The 18776-nt window shown below is 35.4% G+C and overlaps 2 protein-coding genes across 3 annotated transcripts; both read left to right on the top strand.

Annotated features, from left to right (window-relative positions):
• Nucleotides 1-375: 375 nt before the first annotated feature.
• mul1 (mitochondrial E3 ubiquitin protein ligase 1) lies at nt 376-3916 on the top strand. Of its 2 annotated transcripts, none has more exons than XM_081386024.1 (5): nt 376-438; nt 903-1041; nt 1127-1214; nt 1350-1470; nt 2453-3916. In XM_081386024.1, the coding sequence occupies exons 2-5, from the start codon at nt 922-924 to the stop codon at nt 3180-3182; spliced, it is 1059 nt and encodes a 352-aa protein (XP_081242150.1). In that variant the 5' UTR covers nt 376-438; nt 903-921; the 3' UTR covers nt 3183-3916. The 2 variants fall into 2 exon arrangements, with proteins under 2 accessions (XP_081242150.1, XP_081242151.1); XM_081386025.1 differs by having other exon boundaries at nt 380-608.
• A 4767-nt stretch (nt 3917-8683) lies between these two features.
• Nucleotides 8684-11431, top strand: camk2n1b (calcium/calmodulin-dependent protein kinase II inhibitor 1b). Its single transcript, XM_081387424.1, has 2 exons — nt 8684-9164; nt 10330-11431. The coding sequence occupies exons 1-2, from the start codon at nt 8996-8998 to the stop codon at nt 10398-10400; spliced, it is 240 nt and encodes a 79-aa protein (XP_081243550.1). The 5' UTR covers nt 8684-8995; the 3' UTR covers nt 10401-11431.
• The last annotated feature ends 7345 nt before the right edge of the window (nt 11432-18776 follow it).

Raw genomic sequence — 18776 nt, 5'->3', positions numbered from 1 at the left:
TATATTCTTCGCTCATCTTCACGTGTGTAAATGTTGCAAAACATGTTTTTTTTAGGGCTTTATCCCTGAAACCCTGTATATCTATATTATCTATATTATTATTATTATGTTTGTTATTAATAGTGAATACATTTAAAGCTTTTGAGACTATTATTTTGTATTATTGAATTTGTCATGAAGATGTGACCATTTCTTTCTTTTATGTAGGCTTACTAAATAATCTTAATATATATATAAAAAAAACAGGGAGGGGTGCTATTTTTCAGTTTCAACACATGCCCCTCAAAAGGTCTGTGCACGGCCCTGCATGGGTTAATATTTTAAATATATTTTTATATCGTATTTTAAAAGTCAACTTATCAGAAAAGGCTTTTATTTTGAAGGGGACTGAGCTGACAGCGAGTTGTACTGTACAACAGCAGCACAGCTTTAGTAAAGGTAGTCAAATAACCCTTTTCTTTGTTGCATGTTTGTTCTGTTGAACACTAAACTTGAACGGTGCCCTTTTCAACTACAAATACCGCTAAAGATTCTAAAATGATAAAATTAAGGATTTGCGCTTTCAGAGCGCATATTTATTTGCTGTTATCGGAAGGCATTGCTAGCAGGTCAGGCTAATTTCATAGCCGTTTTGTTTTTATAAAAGCTACTTATAATATCTGTGGAAAAAATACTGTAAAGTAAGACTTAATATTGTTTATTTAATTTTTTTATGATACAATACATTTATTTAAACTGTAAATAAAAAGGTTTAACCCTTTTGAAGAATCCCTAGTTCATAAGCTAGGAATGGGTCGACTTGGAGAAAGTTGGTCTTGTCCATTGCAGCTTAATCGTCGATGTTTAGTATGTAGACTAGAGCTGTATTGTGAGCTGTTGTTCATTGTGTTTTTTATACTCAGCTGGTCTGTAGATTGAAGGATGGATGCCAGTGGCAGACCCTCCACAGCACAGATTGTGTTGCTGGCCACTAGTTCGGCTCTGACTGCCGTCTTGTACACCATATACAAGAAGAAATCGAGCCATGTGGCTAGATTAAGGGTAAGAAAACAACCCTGGTGTATTTCTTTTAATAACACCACCACTTGAAGAAGTAGATCATGGTTAAACCTGACCTGTGTAACAGGAGGCCAAGAAGATGTCATTAAATCCAGACCTTTTCACCATCCTCAATGAAGCACCAGGGAAATGTGTTCCTTATGCAGTTATTGAAGGTATGCCTTCTGAGATTAATCCAGTGTTACTGTTGGTCAAACCGTACAATAATTATTGACCCACTAAAACAAAGACATGCTGGAAAATGTTCTAGTGTGCTGTGATGTTCTAGTGTTTTATTCATGCGTCTATAGGTGTTGTGCGCTCCGTGAAGGAGACCTTGAACAGCCAGTTTGTGGACAACTGTAAAGGAGTCATCGAGAGGTTGACCCTAAAGGAGAAGAAGATGGTGTGGAATCGCACAACACATCTGTGGTACTTGTTCTGAATGTGTAAAACTGTCCATTGATACTATTATATAATCTGTACACTATGATATATTGGCAATTACACTATCAGCATTTTGTTTTTATAATTTTAGTTCTTAATATAAAATATGTATAATGATATTTTGTTTTTAATCATTGTACTTTAAGTATACTTTAAACAATTAATTATACCTACATATTTTTCTAATATTTAGGTAATACTTTAAATGTATATTATTTTATTGTTTTAATATTAAAATAATGTGTATAGTAATATTTAGTTTATAATAATTACACTATTTCAATTGTACGTATTTATATTTACATACGTGTTTGTCAATATTTAGATTATAGTTTAAATATGTATTGTTTTAACATTAAAATAATACTTATAAAATGTAGTTTTTAATAATTATATATCATAATTTATTTCAATCTCAAAATTTACCTCCATACTTTTTAAAAATATTTAGGTAGTACTACTTTAAATATTTATTTATTGTTTTAATATTAAAATAATGTGTATAGTAATATTTAGTTTTTATTAATTAAACTATTTAAATTGTACGTATTTATTTTTACATACATGTTTGTCAATATTTAGATTATAGTTTAAATATGTATTGTTTTAACATTAAAATAATACTTATAAAATTTAGTTTTTAATAATTATATATCATAATTTATTTCAATCTAAAAATTTACCTCAATATTTTTTTAAATATTTAGGTACTACTTTAAATATTTGTTATTTATTGTTTAATATAACAATAATATTAATAATCTATAATTGTAGTAGTTTTTTATATTCTAAACATTACAAATATTTAACTTTTATATATATGTATTTATTTATATTTATAATTTAAATTTAAAAATAATATTTATTTTTTTATTAAAATAATATATATTTATAAAAAAAAAAATTATTTGATCTTTTAAAATGATATCTTTATTTAATTCACTGTGCCAATACATCTTTCTTTTAGGAATGATTGTGAAAAGCTCATCCACCAACGCACCAACACCGTGCCCTTTGACCTGGCCCCGCACGATGACACCATTCCCACCACAGTGCGAGTGGTCCGCCCGCTCGATGCAGCTGAACTGGATCTGGAGACCACCTATGAGAACTTCCACCCCTCCCAGCAGTCTCTGACCAACGTCATCGGTCACTTCATCAGCGGCGAGCGGCCGCAGGGCATCCAGGAGACGGAAGAAATGCTCCGTCTGGGTGCCAGCGTGACTGGCGTAGGGGAGCTGGTGCTGGACAACAACCTGGTTCGTCTTCAACCCCCTAAGCAGGGCCTGCGGTACTTCCTCAGCCGCCTGGACTACGACACGCTCCTGAGTAAGCAAGAGGGTTACCTGCGGCTCTGGAGGGTCTTGACGGTGCTGTTTGGCTTGACTGCCTGTGCCACGCTCTTCTACCTGCTGTGGCGACAGTACGTGCTGCGTAAGGAGCGGAGGAAAGAGCGCAGCGTACTGGACGAGTACAGAAAGTGGCAGAGCAGACGTTTAGAGGAGCTCGACCTGGCGGAGGGTGATGTGTCTCCGACTACATGCACAATATGCCTGAGTCACGAGCGCTCCTGCGTGTTTCTAGAGTGCGGTCATGTGTGTACCTGTGAGGAATGCTATAGGGCCCTCCCCGAACCTAAGAAGTGCCCCATATGCAGGGCTAAAATAGACAGGGTTGTCCCTCTGTATAACAGCTAGAGGCCTTATTGTGAATATGCATATGAGTGACTTTGAGGGCAGGTTTTTGGATGTGAGCAGAGCATTTCTTGCCATGTAATATCAGCCATAATCCAAATACTCTGCATTAAAAAATATTCTTCCAGTTTGAGTTGGTTTTTGTATTCTGTTGATTTGATCGCACTGTTGGCAACTGTAATCATCACTTGTGCCTGTGTGAACTGAAATTCAGTGCTGTTGTATTTCAACCAAAATTTAAAACAAAAGAAAATTTATAAAGACGGTTTCTTCTATAAAAAAAAAAAAAAGAATAAAAGCGCTTTTTTTTGCATTGTGAATATTTTTTGGTTCACATTCATTTCTTATTACTGTATTCCTCCAATTTCTTCCACATGTAATATAGTATTTTTTGATTACAGTAAAAAATACTATAATACATTTTGTATTAAATAAGGTAAACGTTTTTTTTTTTTTTTTTACTTAACACTTATACTTTGCAAGTATATAAGGTTTGTGCTTAGTCATGAAAATGTTACAATACCTAATGGTCCTAAAATTCATTTTCTTTATGTAAAATAAAGTTTCATTTTGGGGTTCAATATTGACATGCTCTCTTTAAGACATGTTAGTTGGATGCCAGTTTTGTGGTGTCCTATCATAATTTTTACTTTTCATTTTAATTGTTTTTGTAAGAATAGGGCGGCGGGAGATTTAAAGCTTTAATCTGATTTATTAAATGGGAATTTGTTGAACCTAATCAGTTTGTTCTTCCTTTGTTCTTCAGTATGGTTTAATATTAGCTATACTTAATTAACAAATAATATTATAATGATATAAAGAATAAATAAAGATTTTTTTTCTGTAGTGGATCAGTCTGTGTGATCTAAATTTGCCAATTGTTGATGTTTACTGCCACGTACCAGTTGTGTATGTGTGAGAGTGACATTACTTTACACAACAGGAAATGAATATATACTAGTTTAACTTTAGAAGGCCATGATGAAGTACTAAAAGTCTAACACTAGTCTGTAAAGTCAAACAGAATTAAACCACTAAGTATTTATAATTATATATTGTAACTATATGTGTTTTCTAATTGAACTGGAAAGGGCAAAATGAAGGTGGAAGCTTATTAAACAGTTTTTTTAATGTTCAAACAGATTTTTAACCACCACATTGGCTACATTGGCAAAAACAAATGGAAAGGGGAGGAGCAGTAGCTTGCAGGTGATATTTATCTGACTACCTGGTCTCTGAACTAACTGTAATTTGCATCCTTTTGTATATCAGTTTTTCCAAACACTTCCAGCCTAAACACATTTTAGTGTAACCAGTCTAGTCTTCCAGCCTAAACACATTCTGTCATCATCCTGCTTTTAAATTACACCACCTTGTTGTTTTCTGTTATTTATAGTTATTGATTATCGTGGATGGAGAGAGAGCACGTCTGAGGTGTTACCTTATGAAGAAAACAGTCATTTTGTCCAGCACAGGGAGCGGATAAGCCTCACCAGATGCCGTCTCAACAACTTCTGCACGTTTCCATGAAATTTGTACTTGTACAGTTTCCGTGTGTTTTGCAGAAAGTTACGGAAACCTTGAACAGCCCTTTTGTCGACAACTGCAACAGGGTCCTGAAAGAGAAGAGGGTGCTGAATCACGCAACAGACAGCATCTGGTAAATATTTGAAATTTGTATATGCACATTAATATTAAAATTATGGGTTGCACTTTATTTTACAGTACGTGTACTTACAGTGTACTTGCCTAAGGTTCCAGTGTACTTATGCCTAAGTACAGGATAATATAAGGTAACTACATGGGTTAGGTTTAGGAGAAGGATCAGGATTAGTACCTAGTTATTACACAGTTATTGTAATTTACTGTAATAAGTACATAGTATGTACATGGGGACTTTAAAATAAAGTGCTATATAATTATAAAATTATTAATATTATGAGTAGCCTATATGGTACATGGAAGGGTATGGATTCAGTTAAACTTATACGTGTGTGTGTGTGTATATATACTGGTTTTTTCACACTCAAACTGTTCATATCAAGCGTGATGCAAATTGTTGAGATTGTTTACTCTTCTATCGAAGCTTGTTTCCACCACACAATAAAAATTTAAAAAGGTAATTTCTACTTTTTATCTCACAATTCTGACTTTTTTTTCTTCAGAATTGCGTGACATAAACTCAAATAATTATAAAGTCAGAATTGTGTGATATGAAGTCGCAATTGCGTGTTATAAAGTCGTGAGATAAAAATTCAGAATTGTGAGATAAAAGAAAGTTGTTTTCTGCAGAATACCAAAAAAGATAAATTCACCTATTAAAAAATGTAATAGCTTTTTCACTCTGTGTGAATAGATCTATAGGATCCACAGTAAGATTTTTGTTTGCAATACATATTTTTGTCACCCACCAATCAAAATAAAGGAAGTCATTAACAATAATAAGGGAAGTCACTGACTTCCTTTATGCAAAACAAACCATCACTAAAATGTAACAGTTATGTATCACTCTCATGTAATGGAAAAGTTAAAGTAAATATGAGAAGATTTGAAAATATAATGATAATAACACTGGTTTGAAAATACTAGTAGTGACACTATTGTTCAAAAGATTTTTTTTGGAAAGAAATGATTAATTACTGTAATTATCTTTTTAAAATAAAATGCCTTTCTGTGCAAAATAATTAATATACACTCCCATTCAAAAGTTAGAGATCTTTTTTGAATGAAATTAATCCTATTATTCATCTTTTTTGTTTTAAATAAATGCTGTTCTTTTGAATCTTCTATTCATCAAATAATCTTGAAAAAAAAATGAATCATGGTTTCCACAAAAATATTAATCAGCACAACTGTTTTCAACAGCAGCAAATCATCATATTAGAATGATTTCTGAAGGATCATGTGACACTGGAGTAATGATGCTGAAAATTCAGCTTTGATAACAGGAATAAAATACATTTTAAAATATATTAAAATAGAAAACAGTTATTTTACATGGTAATAATATTACTGTTTTTACTATATATTTTTATTTGTATCAAATAAATGCAGCCTTTGTGAAAATAAGAGACTCCTTTCAAAAAATCATACCAATCCCAAACTTTTGAACAGTAGGCTAGTTTAAATATAGTTCAAGGTTCCCCCTTTAGCTGTTCTAAAATCACTATAAACCTTGCTTTTATAAAACGGTTAGTCCATAAAAATATTTGTTTTCACAGGTGAATGTAGAGTAATTTACAACGGCCAATCAGAATCAAGGACCAGAACTATCCGATTTATAATCACATTTTTAAAAAACTTTTTGCTCTGCTGGCCTTGTTTGATGCTGCTATGACAGCTTGAACATCTGAAAAATATATTTTTTTTTAATCAAAATTATGCATTCTGACAGCTTGACTGGTGTTGTGTGCAAGATGATGCAAGACAGCCACCTGGTTTGTGTCTCACCTCTGGACCTCCAGCACGACCTCACTCTTCTGAAGAAGCAGGAGAGAGACCTGTGGCTCTGCGGGGTCTTGAAGGTGATGCTTGGCCTGACCGCGTGCGCCATTTTCCTCTACATGCTGTGCGGGAAACCGAGGAGAAGAGTTAGGAAGTTCAGACATATACAGGAGATCTTTAGAATAATACAATCTGTCAGAGAAGATATAAATGAAGATATGAATTAGATTTTAGATGCTCCTGGTTTAGAAGGGTTGAGGGGATATGTTATTGTTTGTTTCTTTGCTTTCATCTTAGTTATTATAATCTATATTGCGATTAAGAAAAGCTGTATTGGTTATGCATATTTTACAAACAATATTGTAAAAATGATTTATTTATTTTGCATTAATTGTACATGTGAGCAGAGAGTATTACTGTGCCCGACCAGTAGATGGAGATAAATACCTGTCTAGCTTTACCATCACAGATCAATCTAGGAGGATCGCTATGGGTTGTTTAGTACTGAGATCAGCCAACTGTGTAAATTACATAATTATGACACTAATAGAGCCAGATACCATGCAGAACTATCAACATAATGCCTTAAAACCACCAGAAGTCTTTAAAAGCTTGAGTAATAAAACAGATGAAATCACATAAACAAACCACTACTAAACCAATCATTTATGTTAAGATTGTAATCTAGTAAGTATATTGTTATACGAGTATAACAAGTATATGAGTCAAATTATATGCCTGTTGAATAACAAATGATATTCTGTTTAGCATTATATAATGGTAGGTGATGCTCTTAAAGGGATAGTTCACCCAAAAATGAAAATTCTGTCATGCATTACTCATCCTCATGTCGTTCCAAATAGCAAGGCTTTCATCTTCAGAACACAAATGAAGATATTTTTGATGAAATCTGAGAGCTTTCTGTCCCTCCATTGACAGCCTACGCAACTACCACTTTGACGCTTCAAAAAGTTCATAAAGAGATCGGAAAACTAATCCTGAGTTCGGTTCGGTTTGTTCGGTTGAGCTTCTGTTTATGTTTGCTGATGAATGTTTAAATGTGAATAAAAGCATAAATTCAGTCAGTTCATCTTATTAAGGAAATTAGTTCAAATTAGATTTTAATAGCTCAGATTTCAATAGCTAAATAACTCCTATAATTCTAATATGCAAGTTTTGGAGTAGAATTTTTTTTTTAAACTAAACTAAATATACTTTACCAAACACAACAGTCTCTCAGTTCATGAATTTGTCCTTTTGGGTTTCAAACCTACAACCTAAACCATGTCATGCCATTTTAATTATTTAGTATATGATATTGTTTTTTGTATTCATATAAGATGATTAGTTTTTAGGGGGACATCTTAACATTCTGTCAAGTGTCTACAGATGAAAAATGGCTAATTCATGGCACATTTTACAGCCATGTTCATGACTGTGCACTGTAAATAAATACATTTGCAAAATGATTTGGGCAGGGAAGCTTCAGACACCATGATGATACAGCATCAATCAACCCAATATGTGACCCTGGACCACAAAACCAGTCACATGGGTACATTTCTTGAAATTGAGATTTATACATCATCTGAATAAAATAAGCTTTCCATTGATGCCATGGTTTGTTAGGATAGGAGAATATTTGGCTGAGATACAACTACTGAAAATCTGGAATCTGAGGGTGCAAACAAATCAAAACATTGAAAAAATCGTCTTTAAAGTTGTCCATTTATGTTTGTAATCTTTACTTAATATTCTAATGATTTTTGGCATAAAAGAAAAATCGATAATATTGATCCATACAATGTATTTTTGCCTATTGCCACAAATATACCCGTGCTACTTGTGACTGGTTTTGTGATCCAGGGTCACATATGTATTAAAACCCCTATATTTCACCACTAAGCCACAGTACCCATGTGCAAAAACAAGAATGAGACAACTTCTGGGTTGGCAATGATGTTCAACCCTAGTGGGATTCAAACCCACATCCTTTAGGACGCTAACCACTACACCACAGTACCCAAATGGTGCAGGCAGGCAGCAGTGCGAGAGTGGAGGAGGAGGGGGGGTGGAGGAGCTTGTGCGCGTGCCGTGCAGTCTGAGTCTGAGTGACGTCCCTCTGCTCTCTGAGGATCCGTGTGTTGTTGCATCGCTCCTGTTTTGCATCTACATCAGTTTTTCCGAATGACTTCAGCTCGTCGCCTGTAAGTAACGACAGGAAAAGTGAAAGTGACTCCCATAGTGTGAAGGTAAAATAAAGCTGCATCGTATCGTGACAGTTGAGATCCTCGCGCGCCGCTTGCTTGAGAGCCCTCGCTCGTCGGTTACCGAGTGTCTTATTATCCTGATCGATTATTGTGAACGGAATCATGTCAGAAGTGCTGCCTTACGACGAGAACATCTCTCCTTACGGTGATGATGGAGATGAAGAGCAGATATCCCTCACCTGTCGCCTGCAGAACAACAACAGTAACTTCTTCAGTTCTGCGCAGAACAAACGAGCTCCGAAACTCGGACAGATCGGACGCAGTAAGAGAGGTGAGAAAACGATTTTTTTTTTACGTTGTCGTTGTGTCGTAGGTGAAATAAAAAAATAAGTGCGGATTATATTCTTAAAGTATATATTAATGTTCTGATATCCAACAAACTACATAAATAGCTAATTAATGCGTCGAAGTAGTGCCTCGTTCCCACTACCTTACCAATTACTTAAATATGCTAATTTGTGGCATCACGTGGTGATGTCAGCGTGATCGTTTGTATTTACTTGCCTGCCTGTTAATGATAATGAGATTTCATCTTATGTCATATAGATTTTGCTGTTTGTTGATTGTTAATTGACACATAGAAACTTTTTCGTTCTTAAATATAAAAGCATAGGCTATGTATATTATTACTGAGGAATAGTCCAGATCACAGCTATCAAGCTCCAAAAAGAACACACACACACACACACACACACACATACACAAAACATGTTCCGGACAACAGCTATCAAAAAGATACCAAATAAGATATAAAATACATATATTGTGTATTTTATGTTCTTTTTAAATGATGATTGACGAGTCTTCAATAATTACTCATATGATAGCTTTGTGAAAGGGACTGAAATGTAAATCATTATTCTCTGATAATGTTCTGATAATCTCAGACTTCAGAAAATGAGATTTAAAGAAATGGCAGGCCAACATTTGGCTTGCTGTTTTTTTTTTTTTTTTTTGGAGCTTGATAGCAGCATTAACATTTTTCAGATATTTTATTTAAATTTTATTTATTTAATTTTATTTCTATTTTATTCCACAGATAAAAAAAAAGATGTGGGTTTTTCCAAAAATGTAATCACCATTTAACTTTTTGGAGTTCAATTAATTAGTCCAGCGAGTGTGACAAATTATTTTATTTTATTTTTTTGAAGTACAAATATTATTTTTAATGTGCATCTATCCAGTATTATCAGGTCATGCAAAACGGCATGCATAATTATAATACCAGAACTAGAATTGTTTTTTTGTTTTTGTTTTTTTAAGGAATTTTTGCACGTCATTCTATTGTATTTATTTACATTAGTCAGTTTCTCAGTTTCTTTTTTTTTTTTCTGCAAAGCCTGACTGTCCTATTCTTGTCAATAAAACTAAAGTCTTGTCATTTCTTCAAGGGCAGCATGTTTGACCCCGTGTGCCTCATGTGATTTCTCTTTCAGTTGTCATAGAAGATGACAGAATTGATGAAGTTCTGAACAACACAGCAGAGAAGTCATCGGCGGGAGTGTAACGCTCAAGGACGACGTTAAAGCGGCAGGAAATCGTGGGTTACGTGCATTCTGCATCAAAAGCACTTTGCAGTCCCTCTTAGTATGGGTTGAATTTCACTGTGCGGCAGCTGGCGAGGAGAGAGCCCCGACTGCGGGCATCCGAACCGAGGAAGCGGGGCTCTGTCTGCTTTCTCTCTTTAAGGGCATGTTTCATATCCCTTCTTATAAAGTGACATCTTACACTGGACATGTTGTTTAAAATACATGTGGAGTTGGTCTGTAGTGGTCCAGATTCAGTTTATATTGTGAGAGGAATGCATTGATATAAATCACAAGCACAAATCTGGCAACTTTTGTTCATTATTTTTGCCGTGAGACTGAGCACTCTTTGTTTCTTTTTGTGCACAATGAGAGTGTTTTTCACTTTAAATTATGATCTCTTGGATACATTTTGTGTTCTTTTGCAGAGATGATGGACAGAGCAAATGTTTTTTTATAGGATGAGAAAGGAAAGACTACTTTTTTTAAAGCAATTTTTTTCATGTTGAATATTGTAATTATTATTATTATTATTTTGTTGTAGTTGATGTGGCTGCAAACCGCCTGCTTATCCTGAGTTCAAAAGCTTATTTTTTATATCAAAGAGCTATTTCTGAAGAGGAAAACATGCTTATTTGGGTAATAGTCGTAGCACTTTCAAACGTGGTTGTCAGCTAAATGGATTTTGATCACTTTTGTGCCAAAATTTTGCAAAAATATGCCAGTCGACTTGTGTTTCCGTTCACCCGAGTAATGTGAAGTTTTCCAGGCCTGCCTCTCATATATGTTTCAGGGCTTTTCTAACGGCTTTTTTGCATGAGAATGGCACAAATGCCTCCTTCTGTGGCAGTGAATTACTAATATATTTACTGTAATGTTACTTTGAATGACGAACCTCAGACTCTTGAATATCGTGAATGTTGCACTTCTCTATACTGTTAAACAGGGCTATATTTGCAACGAAATGTATGACCAATAAAATGTCATTACATAACAGAACTCTACCACCCTTACTGTATGTTATGTGAAATTTCTTCTCTTGGTTGTTTTATCAATTGTAAGGTGGCACTTTTCTAAAACAAATGTTTTCCCATTAAAACAGGCATGTTCGGATATTACAATCAGAGTTGTTCTTGATCACAAGAGCTGTCTGGTCAATAATGAGGAATGCATTTCAGTTGTTTAACCAAATCTAATACGTCGAACGAACATGCTTGAGCTTCCGTTTACCACAACTGATGTGAGTTGATGAATGTTTATATGTGAATAAAAGCCTAAATTCAATCTGTTCATCTTATAAAGCGATTGTGTCTCTTCAGAAGTTTTGGACTAAACCGCTCAATTCATATGGATTAGTTTTACAATCTCTTTATGAACTTTTGAAGCGTCAAAGTGTCAGTTGTTTAGGCCTAGCTGTCGATAGAGGAGAGAAAGCTCTCAGTTTTCATCAAAAAGATCTTCATTTGTGTTCAGAAGATCAACGAAAGTCTGACGGGTCTGGAACGACATGAGGGTGAGCAATTAATGACAGAATTTTCATTTTTGGCTAAACTATCCCTTTAACAACAAGTTTGTTTTGTTTTTTTTACAATGAATGCTTTTGCAGCAAAAGTAGCCTATATAAAGCAAGGAACTGTACTTAAGTAGATGTTAAAACACACTTTTTCTCAATATATATCATCAAGATTTAAACATTAGAATGAGATTAGTGACAAGACTTGTCTGGGCAAAGTTACATCTCGTCTTTCAACTACTATCACGACCATATAAAGCAAGTAAACCTGGTAAGCGCGACCTACGGGAATTACGTCAATATTGCAACCGGAAGTTCCTTTAGCTAAAACAATAGTCACGATGATGCTAAACTTTACGGCTAATATTTTTTTGGAACATAATCAATATACACCATTCAAAAGTTTGAGGTCAGTACGATTTTTTTAAACAAAGAAATGAATGCTATTGTTCAGCATTAAACTGATCAAAATTGACAACGATTTTTATATTGTAATGAAATATTTAAATTTTAAATAAATGCTGTTCTTTTGAACTTTCTATTCATCAAAGAATCCTGAAAAAAAAGTAACACGGTTTCCAGCAGAAAAAATATTTTCAAGATTGTGAATAATCAGAAATGTTTCTTGAGCAGCAAATCAGAATATTAGAATGATTTCTGAAGGATCATGTCACACTGAAGACTGGAGTAATGTATTGCCATCATAGGAAATATTCTTTTAAATTGTATTCACTGTATTTTTGATCAAATAAATGCAGCTTTGGTGAGCATGAGATTTCTTTCAAAAACGTTAATGACAATTTAAGCTTCACATTTTTGTTTTTAAACCACTGGAATACCTTTCCCAAATACAGACTTCCATTGAAAATGTGTTCAGATTGAACATTCAAATGTATCCTCATCACAATGTCCAGATTCTGCTGAAAGTGTGGGAATTCCCCTCCAGCTCATTAGGACCCCCTGGATGAGCAGGTAATCAGGTGAGAGAAACTATAACATTTCCACCCTATTTTGTCAAAGGAAATGAAGCAGAGCTGCTCAAATGAGCGGTTTATATAGAAAACATGAGGCTGCAGGGGAAATCGCAAAGAAATCTATGAAGAAAGTAAAGTGGGCTACTCAGTGTCTTTGTGCTGCTTTGAAAGGCAGTATGGTACTATTTGCTCTCTCTCCCACATTACTGAACTCTCTCTACAGTCAGAAGTGAGCTGAATGCATTTAGAAAGCACTAGAATGACTTTGCAACTGAGTTCAGGTTTTATTTACTTTCATTTTTATTTTAAAAGAATGTGCTGTTCTTTCTCTGAACATCCCTCATAACACTTACACACTTGCCAATCTATTTCTTTGTTGGGAAAGTTGTATTGTTGTCATTCACTTACCCGTGGCCACATAAAGGAATCAGAGATTGTGGGTCACAATTAGCTGGAAGCACACAATGTTTTTAATGTTGTGCACACAATGTTTTTATATATATATATATATATATATATATATATATATATTCAACTCACAACAAATCCCTAGAAGCTTGTGAACAGTTTTAAAGTGGCTGTGTGCAAGTTCTGCTAATTCACAAAGCGTCAAACTTACCTTGCAAAGGTAATTTTAATCATTAAACCAAACACACAAAAACACTCAGCAATGAGATATTTTATTGAGTGATAGCCAGTGACATTATTAATAGATTTGCTATCCGGCGTCTTCTCATCACCCTCCTCAACCTGCTTCCCTAACAAACATACTGTGAGCTACGGGGTTGTTAATGGTATTTGCTTCTGTTGAAGTCGTCAGCTTGCGTTATTTTAGCTTATTTTTCAAAATAATCGTATTTAACAATGTAATTCTACATTACCCATAATGCTGTACAGAAAATTACACCAATCAGTGATTTGAAAAAAGCAACACCTGCCAAAATAGCTCTTTAGCTCCGCCCACTCCCATGAAGCACTGCGAATGATGTGATCGTGTCGATCTCTCTAAGCTCTCAAAATACTTATATTTGTATATCTATATATATATATATAGATATACAAATATATATATATATTTATTTTGCAATAAACTTAAAATATATTGTTTATATATATATATATATATATATATATATATATATATATATATATATATATATATATATATATATATATATATATAAATCAACATTTGTACATGAGAAGCTTTATTTCTCCATCGTTTTTAATTTGATTATGCTGTTTGCAAAGCTTCATGGGATTGTAGTTCTTCCCTCGCTAAACAGTCTTGTACCTTTGTCATTTTGTCTGATTTTGAAATACTTTTTTTCATTGCCTTCATATTCACCTCATAGCTGATTGGTTTGGTTCATGGCTTATAACTCTTTAACAAAGACTTTTTAAAATCCCTATGGGAGAAATGAATGTAAAAAATGCTTCCGTATATATACTCTGTATATTTCTATGGCTTCGCTGTCGAAAAGTGATTAGCTGGTGAAGTGGATTTACTTATTGTAGAGTTAACGAAAGTTATTATGAGCTTTGTAATATTTGAAGCAGATGTCATAACAAATGTTAGTAGACCGGGAAGATTTTAAAACTGGTTCGTTCATAAATACGTAAGATCTTACCTTCATGCTGTGGAAATATAAACCTGGTAGCCAGAACACAATGAGCAGAGCTGAAAAGAGGCGGGGCTACATAAGGTCTATACAATGGTTGAGGGAGTGCCGGAAAATTTACATGTTTCTCTCTTCTGACTGCCGTAATCAATCTCTCGATATTTTCCCACTCTTTTGGAAAAAAAGGCGTCAAAACACAATCACAGATTATTTTTTATTTTTTTCTATTGGAGCAAATGGAAATACAAAAATTATATTTGCTGTCATCTCCCATTCACCGCTTTAGAAGTTTACCCATCTATGACGACTTTTGCTTCTGAGAGCCCCGGAAATGTGAAAAGAGTCCATTATAACTCTGAACTGCATCTCCCAGGCCTCAAGCACCACAGAAAATGAACACATTGGGGGACAAAAAACAAGAAAACAAAAGTGTTATTGCATGTTGGCATCTCATTAGAGCACAAGCAGATGATGTTTAGCTGCTCAGTGGGTCTGAAGCGTGTGTGGCGGCCGGGCATCCACTTCTCCATTATTTTGGCCACTCTGTAGACATAAAAGTGCTAACGGTACAGTTGGCTGCCATGGCAACAGATGCGCTCAGTGTTATCTTGGGGCAGAGATGTGAGCAAAAGCCCCAATTGGTGCCTTTTCTCTATGCAAATAATTCAGCTTTGCATCAAAGCCATGTGTTGTAATTATTCTCCACTTAAGCTGACAGCCTCACGAGCCTCAGATCTGAATGATATTGCTCTCAAGAGCCACGTGGTTCAGATGAAACCTTTGGTAACACTTTATTTTACAGTGTCCTTGTTACATATGTTACATGTACTTACCAGAGTAATAACATTAAATTCTGCATAATTACATGCAACTAACCCTCAACCAAATCCTAATCCTATACCCTATAGTAAGTACATGTAGTTGCTTAATATTACTCAGTACTTAAATATATAATTACACTATAACAATGACACCTTAAAATAAAGTGTAACCTGTTTTGCAAAGGACAACAGGAATGCATCTTTAAAGGAATAGTTCACCAAAAATGTAAAATCATTTACTCACCCTTATTGTTGTTCCAAACCTGTTTTAATTTCATTTATATTCTGGTATTTATATTAGTCTAGAAATAGGTTCCCATTTACCCGCTTGGCAGTTTTTTGGGACCCTAATGGTGTCTAGTTAAGAATTAGCCTATTGATGTTGCAGAGGTCAACTAATGTCCCATGGGCTTCATTTGGCGGCCATCTTGAAGTGATGTCAACGCTAGTGGCGAAAAATACAGATTTTCATACGTATCTCCTGAACAACACAACATACAAAGACAAATGAACCCACTTTTTCATGTAATTATGACACCAGGAATCAAATGGAAAGGTCATTGACATGGTACAACCACTCTTTATTGGTGAAATATACAAAGTTTAGGCTCATAACGATGTAACTTTTGCTATTTTGTTTCGCAATAGTTTCATGCATTAGTCATGTTTGTCATAGAACCATGAATGAGGCGTCAAATCGTGCGGATTATTGAGGAGAGTTGTGCTATATCTTGTATAAGCGGCCGGCATGCAAAAAGTTGGGTAAAAAATCCTATAGACTTAACAATGCAACAAACTTTGGCGAGTCATAGCTCTGAGCGAGGATTTCGGAGAAACATATGGGTTACAACATTTGAAGAGGCTGGCATGCTCTGTAAGAACATACCTCACAATGGGGTGTAAGTTGTACCCCTGGGGGGCAAGAGCAGCCCAAAGTTGCCCCATAGACATAAAATGGTGACGGCCCATGAAACAGGGATTGCGCATATGTATTTATGTATTTACAATGGAAACTTGGATAGGAATTTTGTATTCAACATAACTCTCATGGAGACAAGGGAGTGGTCTCTCAGGATCACCATGAAGCTATCAAGCCACTCCCTAGCAACCAACCAGTACCCTAGCAACCGTTTAGCAAGACCTATATTTCTGTATCAGAACATCGTAGAGACATGGCGGTTGGCTCCTTTGACTCATGGTAGCAAACAGGACTTTTGAGGACTACAGGACATTAGGACAGTCTAAGGAGTCTACAGCTGAGGTCGGTCAGAAGTACACCATCAACACCTTCAATCTGGGCATGTGCATGAAGGCTCTGCCACTTGTCTGGAAGTTCCCGGAGAAGTACAAGCACCACCTAGTCCTCCCAGGGCAGTTCTATACTGCCATGAACTACCTCAGCATGATCACTAACCATAAGTGTCGTGGTTCAGGCTATGCTGAGATCGTCCTTGAGGCTCAGCTGGTCACAAGCCACTAACACCAATCGATAATGCGACTCTTGAGGCCAGGGGAGTGAGGTTTACCTGCAGAGTTCTTTACTAGCTGGCCTCCGTTACACTCACCTCCCTAAACCTCACTCCCGTTCGGGTCACGGCACCAGTGGAACCCCTCCAGTTCTACTCACACTGCTTTGAGTGGGATTCGAACCGCCGTTTACTGCATGCGAGGCGGGCGCTAACAAGGATGCTAAAGTTAGGCCAAGGGAGTGAGGTCTTACACAGCTCTTGTTCGCTGGTCTCCATTACACATGCCTGTAAAATAACAGTCGAAGATTAAAATATACAGAATGAAGGTAGGCCTGTGAATTCATGTTTTACTTATTTTACGTATTTTAGTGTCAATATACCCAAACGATTTAAAAAATGACTTTTCTTAAATCAAATGAATCATTAGTTTAATCAAGAACCAGACGTGAAACCAGTGGCTGTGACAGGCCACAGAAGTTTTGCTATGGTTTTGACCTTTAGATGGCCACAGCGTTCACTTGGTTGAAAACGTTCTTTTACATTACAGTCGGCAGCTATTTTTGTAGTTAATATGACTTTTGTAGTCTATTTTAGAGCGTTTTAGAGCCAAGGCAAAAGACTTGGAATATAGCATACAACTCGTATGGACGTCTTTTATGGTGCTTTTTAATGTTGGCTACTTTTAGTTTTATTTTGGATCTCAGCAGCCCCACAGCCCTCATTCACTTTCATGAAATGAAAAATAGTGGCCATGATATTCTTTAAATTCACCTTCTACAAAAGAGAGAAAATCATATGGGTTTAGAACAACATGAGGGTGAGTAAATTGTTTCTTGACTTGAACAACTTAAAACGGTCTTACATTTTTGCTTCCTGGAGAAACTATAATACACTTGCTATTTCCTTAATTACCATATATCTTTATCTTTCAAATACTGATGAAAAGGTTAAATTCTGCTTTGTTGCAAGGCATCATGGCACTAATTGCCGTAAAAGACTGATTTTCGCTTTGGGACCATGTTTATCTGAAAGTTCCATGGTGGTTGCTATGGAAATGTGTGTTGAGAAGGGAAGTTGTCCTAGTTAGTGCACCGTTTGTGTTGGCAGTGATCCGTAGGAGGTATCAGAATGATGCTCCTGTCATATCATTAATTCTCCTTGATGCATTTCCAACAACAGCACAGGTCATCACACAATAACTAGAGTGCTATTGTGATAAAAAATCATCATTTTCCCATTTGCTTCTGAAAGGGTTGCACAGTTAAACACTCTCCACCCACTCTACAGATCGTTTGCTCACCTCTCTGCCTCTTTTAAAAAAGTATAAATGTCAATGATTCTGAAGTCATGTCAGATATTTGCAAATGAGCCTGTTTGATCTAACAGGCATTACGTGACAGCAGACTGTATGTGCCTGGTTACAGCATCTTGTTTGGCTGAAAATAATTGGAAAAAACATTTCAGAATTGGTATTTTCACCAATATACATAAAAAACAGATAAAACACTGGTTTTGAGATGAGTTGATTTCTCTGGTTGCTGTAGTGCACTAAAGCCAAATTGATCACGCTGTATCACACCCTGTTAGATTTCATGTGTTATTGCCTTATGGCAATAAAACTGAATGGAGACTCAGAATGATTTCAGCCTTTAAAGTAGCATCACATTTAATTGGTTTCTTGAAACACATTCATTAGTATCTTAACTTCTAATCATCTCCTAGAATTTTACTGAGGTAATGATGTATCTATGACATTTTTGTGCTTAGATGTGCTTTCACAACACCGTTTTCAACTAAAAACGGAAAAGATTTTCATGCATTTTGAGCGTCATTGACTTGTCAACGGTGTTTTAGGGGCCTGAAAATGCAAGTTTTTGAAAATGATACCGTTAACATATTATATGTTCAGTCTATAAGTGCCTAGTGTTTCTTTACAAAGTGACATCGCCAACTGGCCT

This window comes from Scardinius erythrophthalmus (assembly GCF_964197995.2).
Source record: "Scardinius erythrophthalmus genome assembly, chromosome: 15".
Lineage (NCBI taxonomy): Eukaryota > Metazoa > Chordata > Actinopteri > Cypriniformes > Leuciscidae > Scardinius > Scardinius erythrophthalmus.
This window is presented reverse-complemented; position numbering and strand designations above follow the sequence as displayed.

Coding starts and splice junctions, on each gene's coding strand:
- mul1 (XM_081386024.1), top strand. CDS start 922: ATGGATGCCAGTGGCAGACCCTCCACAGCACAGATTGTGTTGCTGGCC. Junction 1,042..1,126: donor GCCATGTGGCTAGATTAAGG/GTAAGAAAACAA, acceptor CCTGTGTAACAG/GAGGCCAAGAAGATGTCATT. Junction 1,471..2,452: donor AATCGCACAACACATCTGTG/GTACTTGTTCTG, acceptor TCTTTCTTTTAG/GAATGATTGTGAAAAGCTCA.
- camk2n1b (XM_081387424.1), top strand. CDS start 8,996: ATGTCAGAAGTGCTGCCTTACGACGAGAACATCTCTCCTTACGGTGAT. Junction 9,165..10,329: donor GATCGGACGCAGTAAGAGAG/GTGAGAAAACGA, acceptor TTTCTCTTTCAG/TTGTCATAGAAGATGACAGA.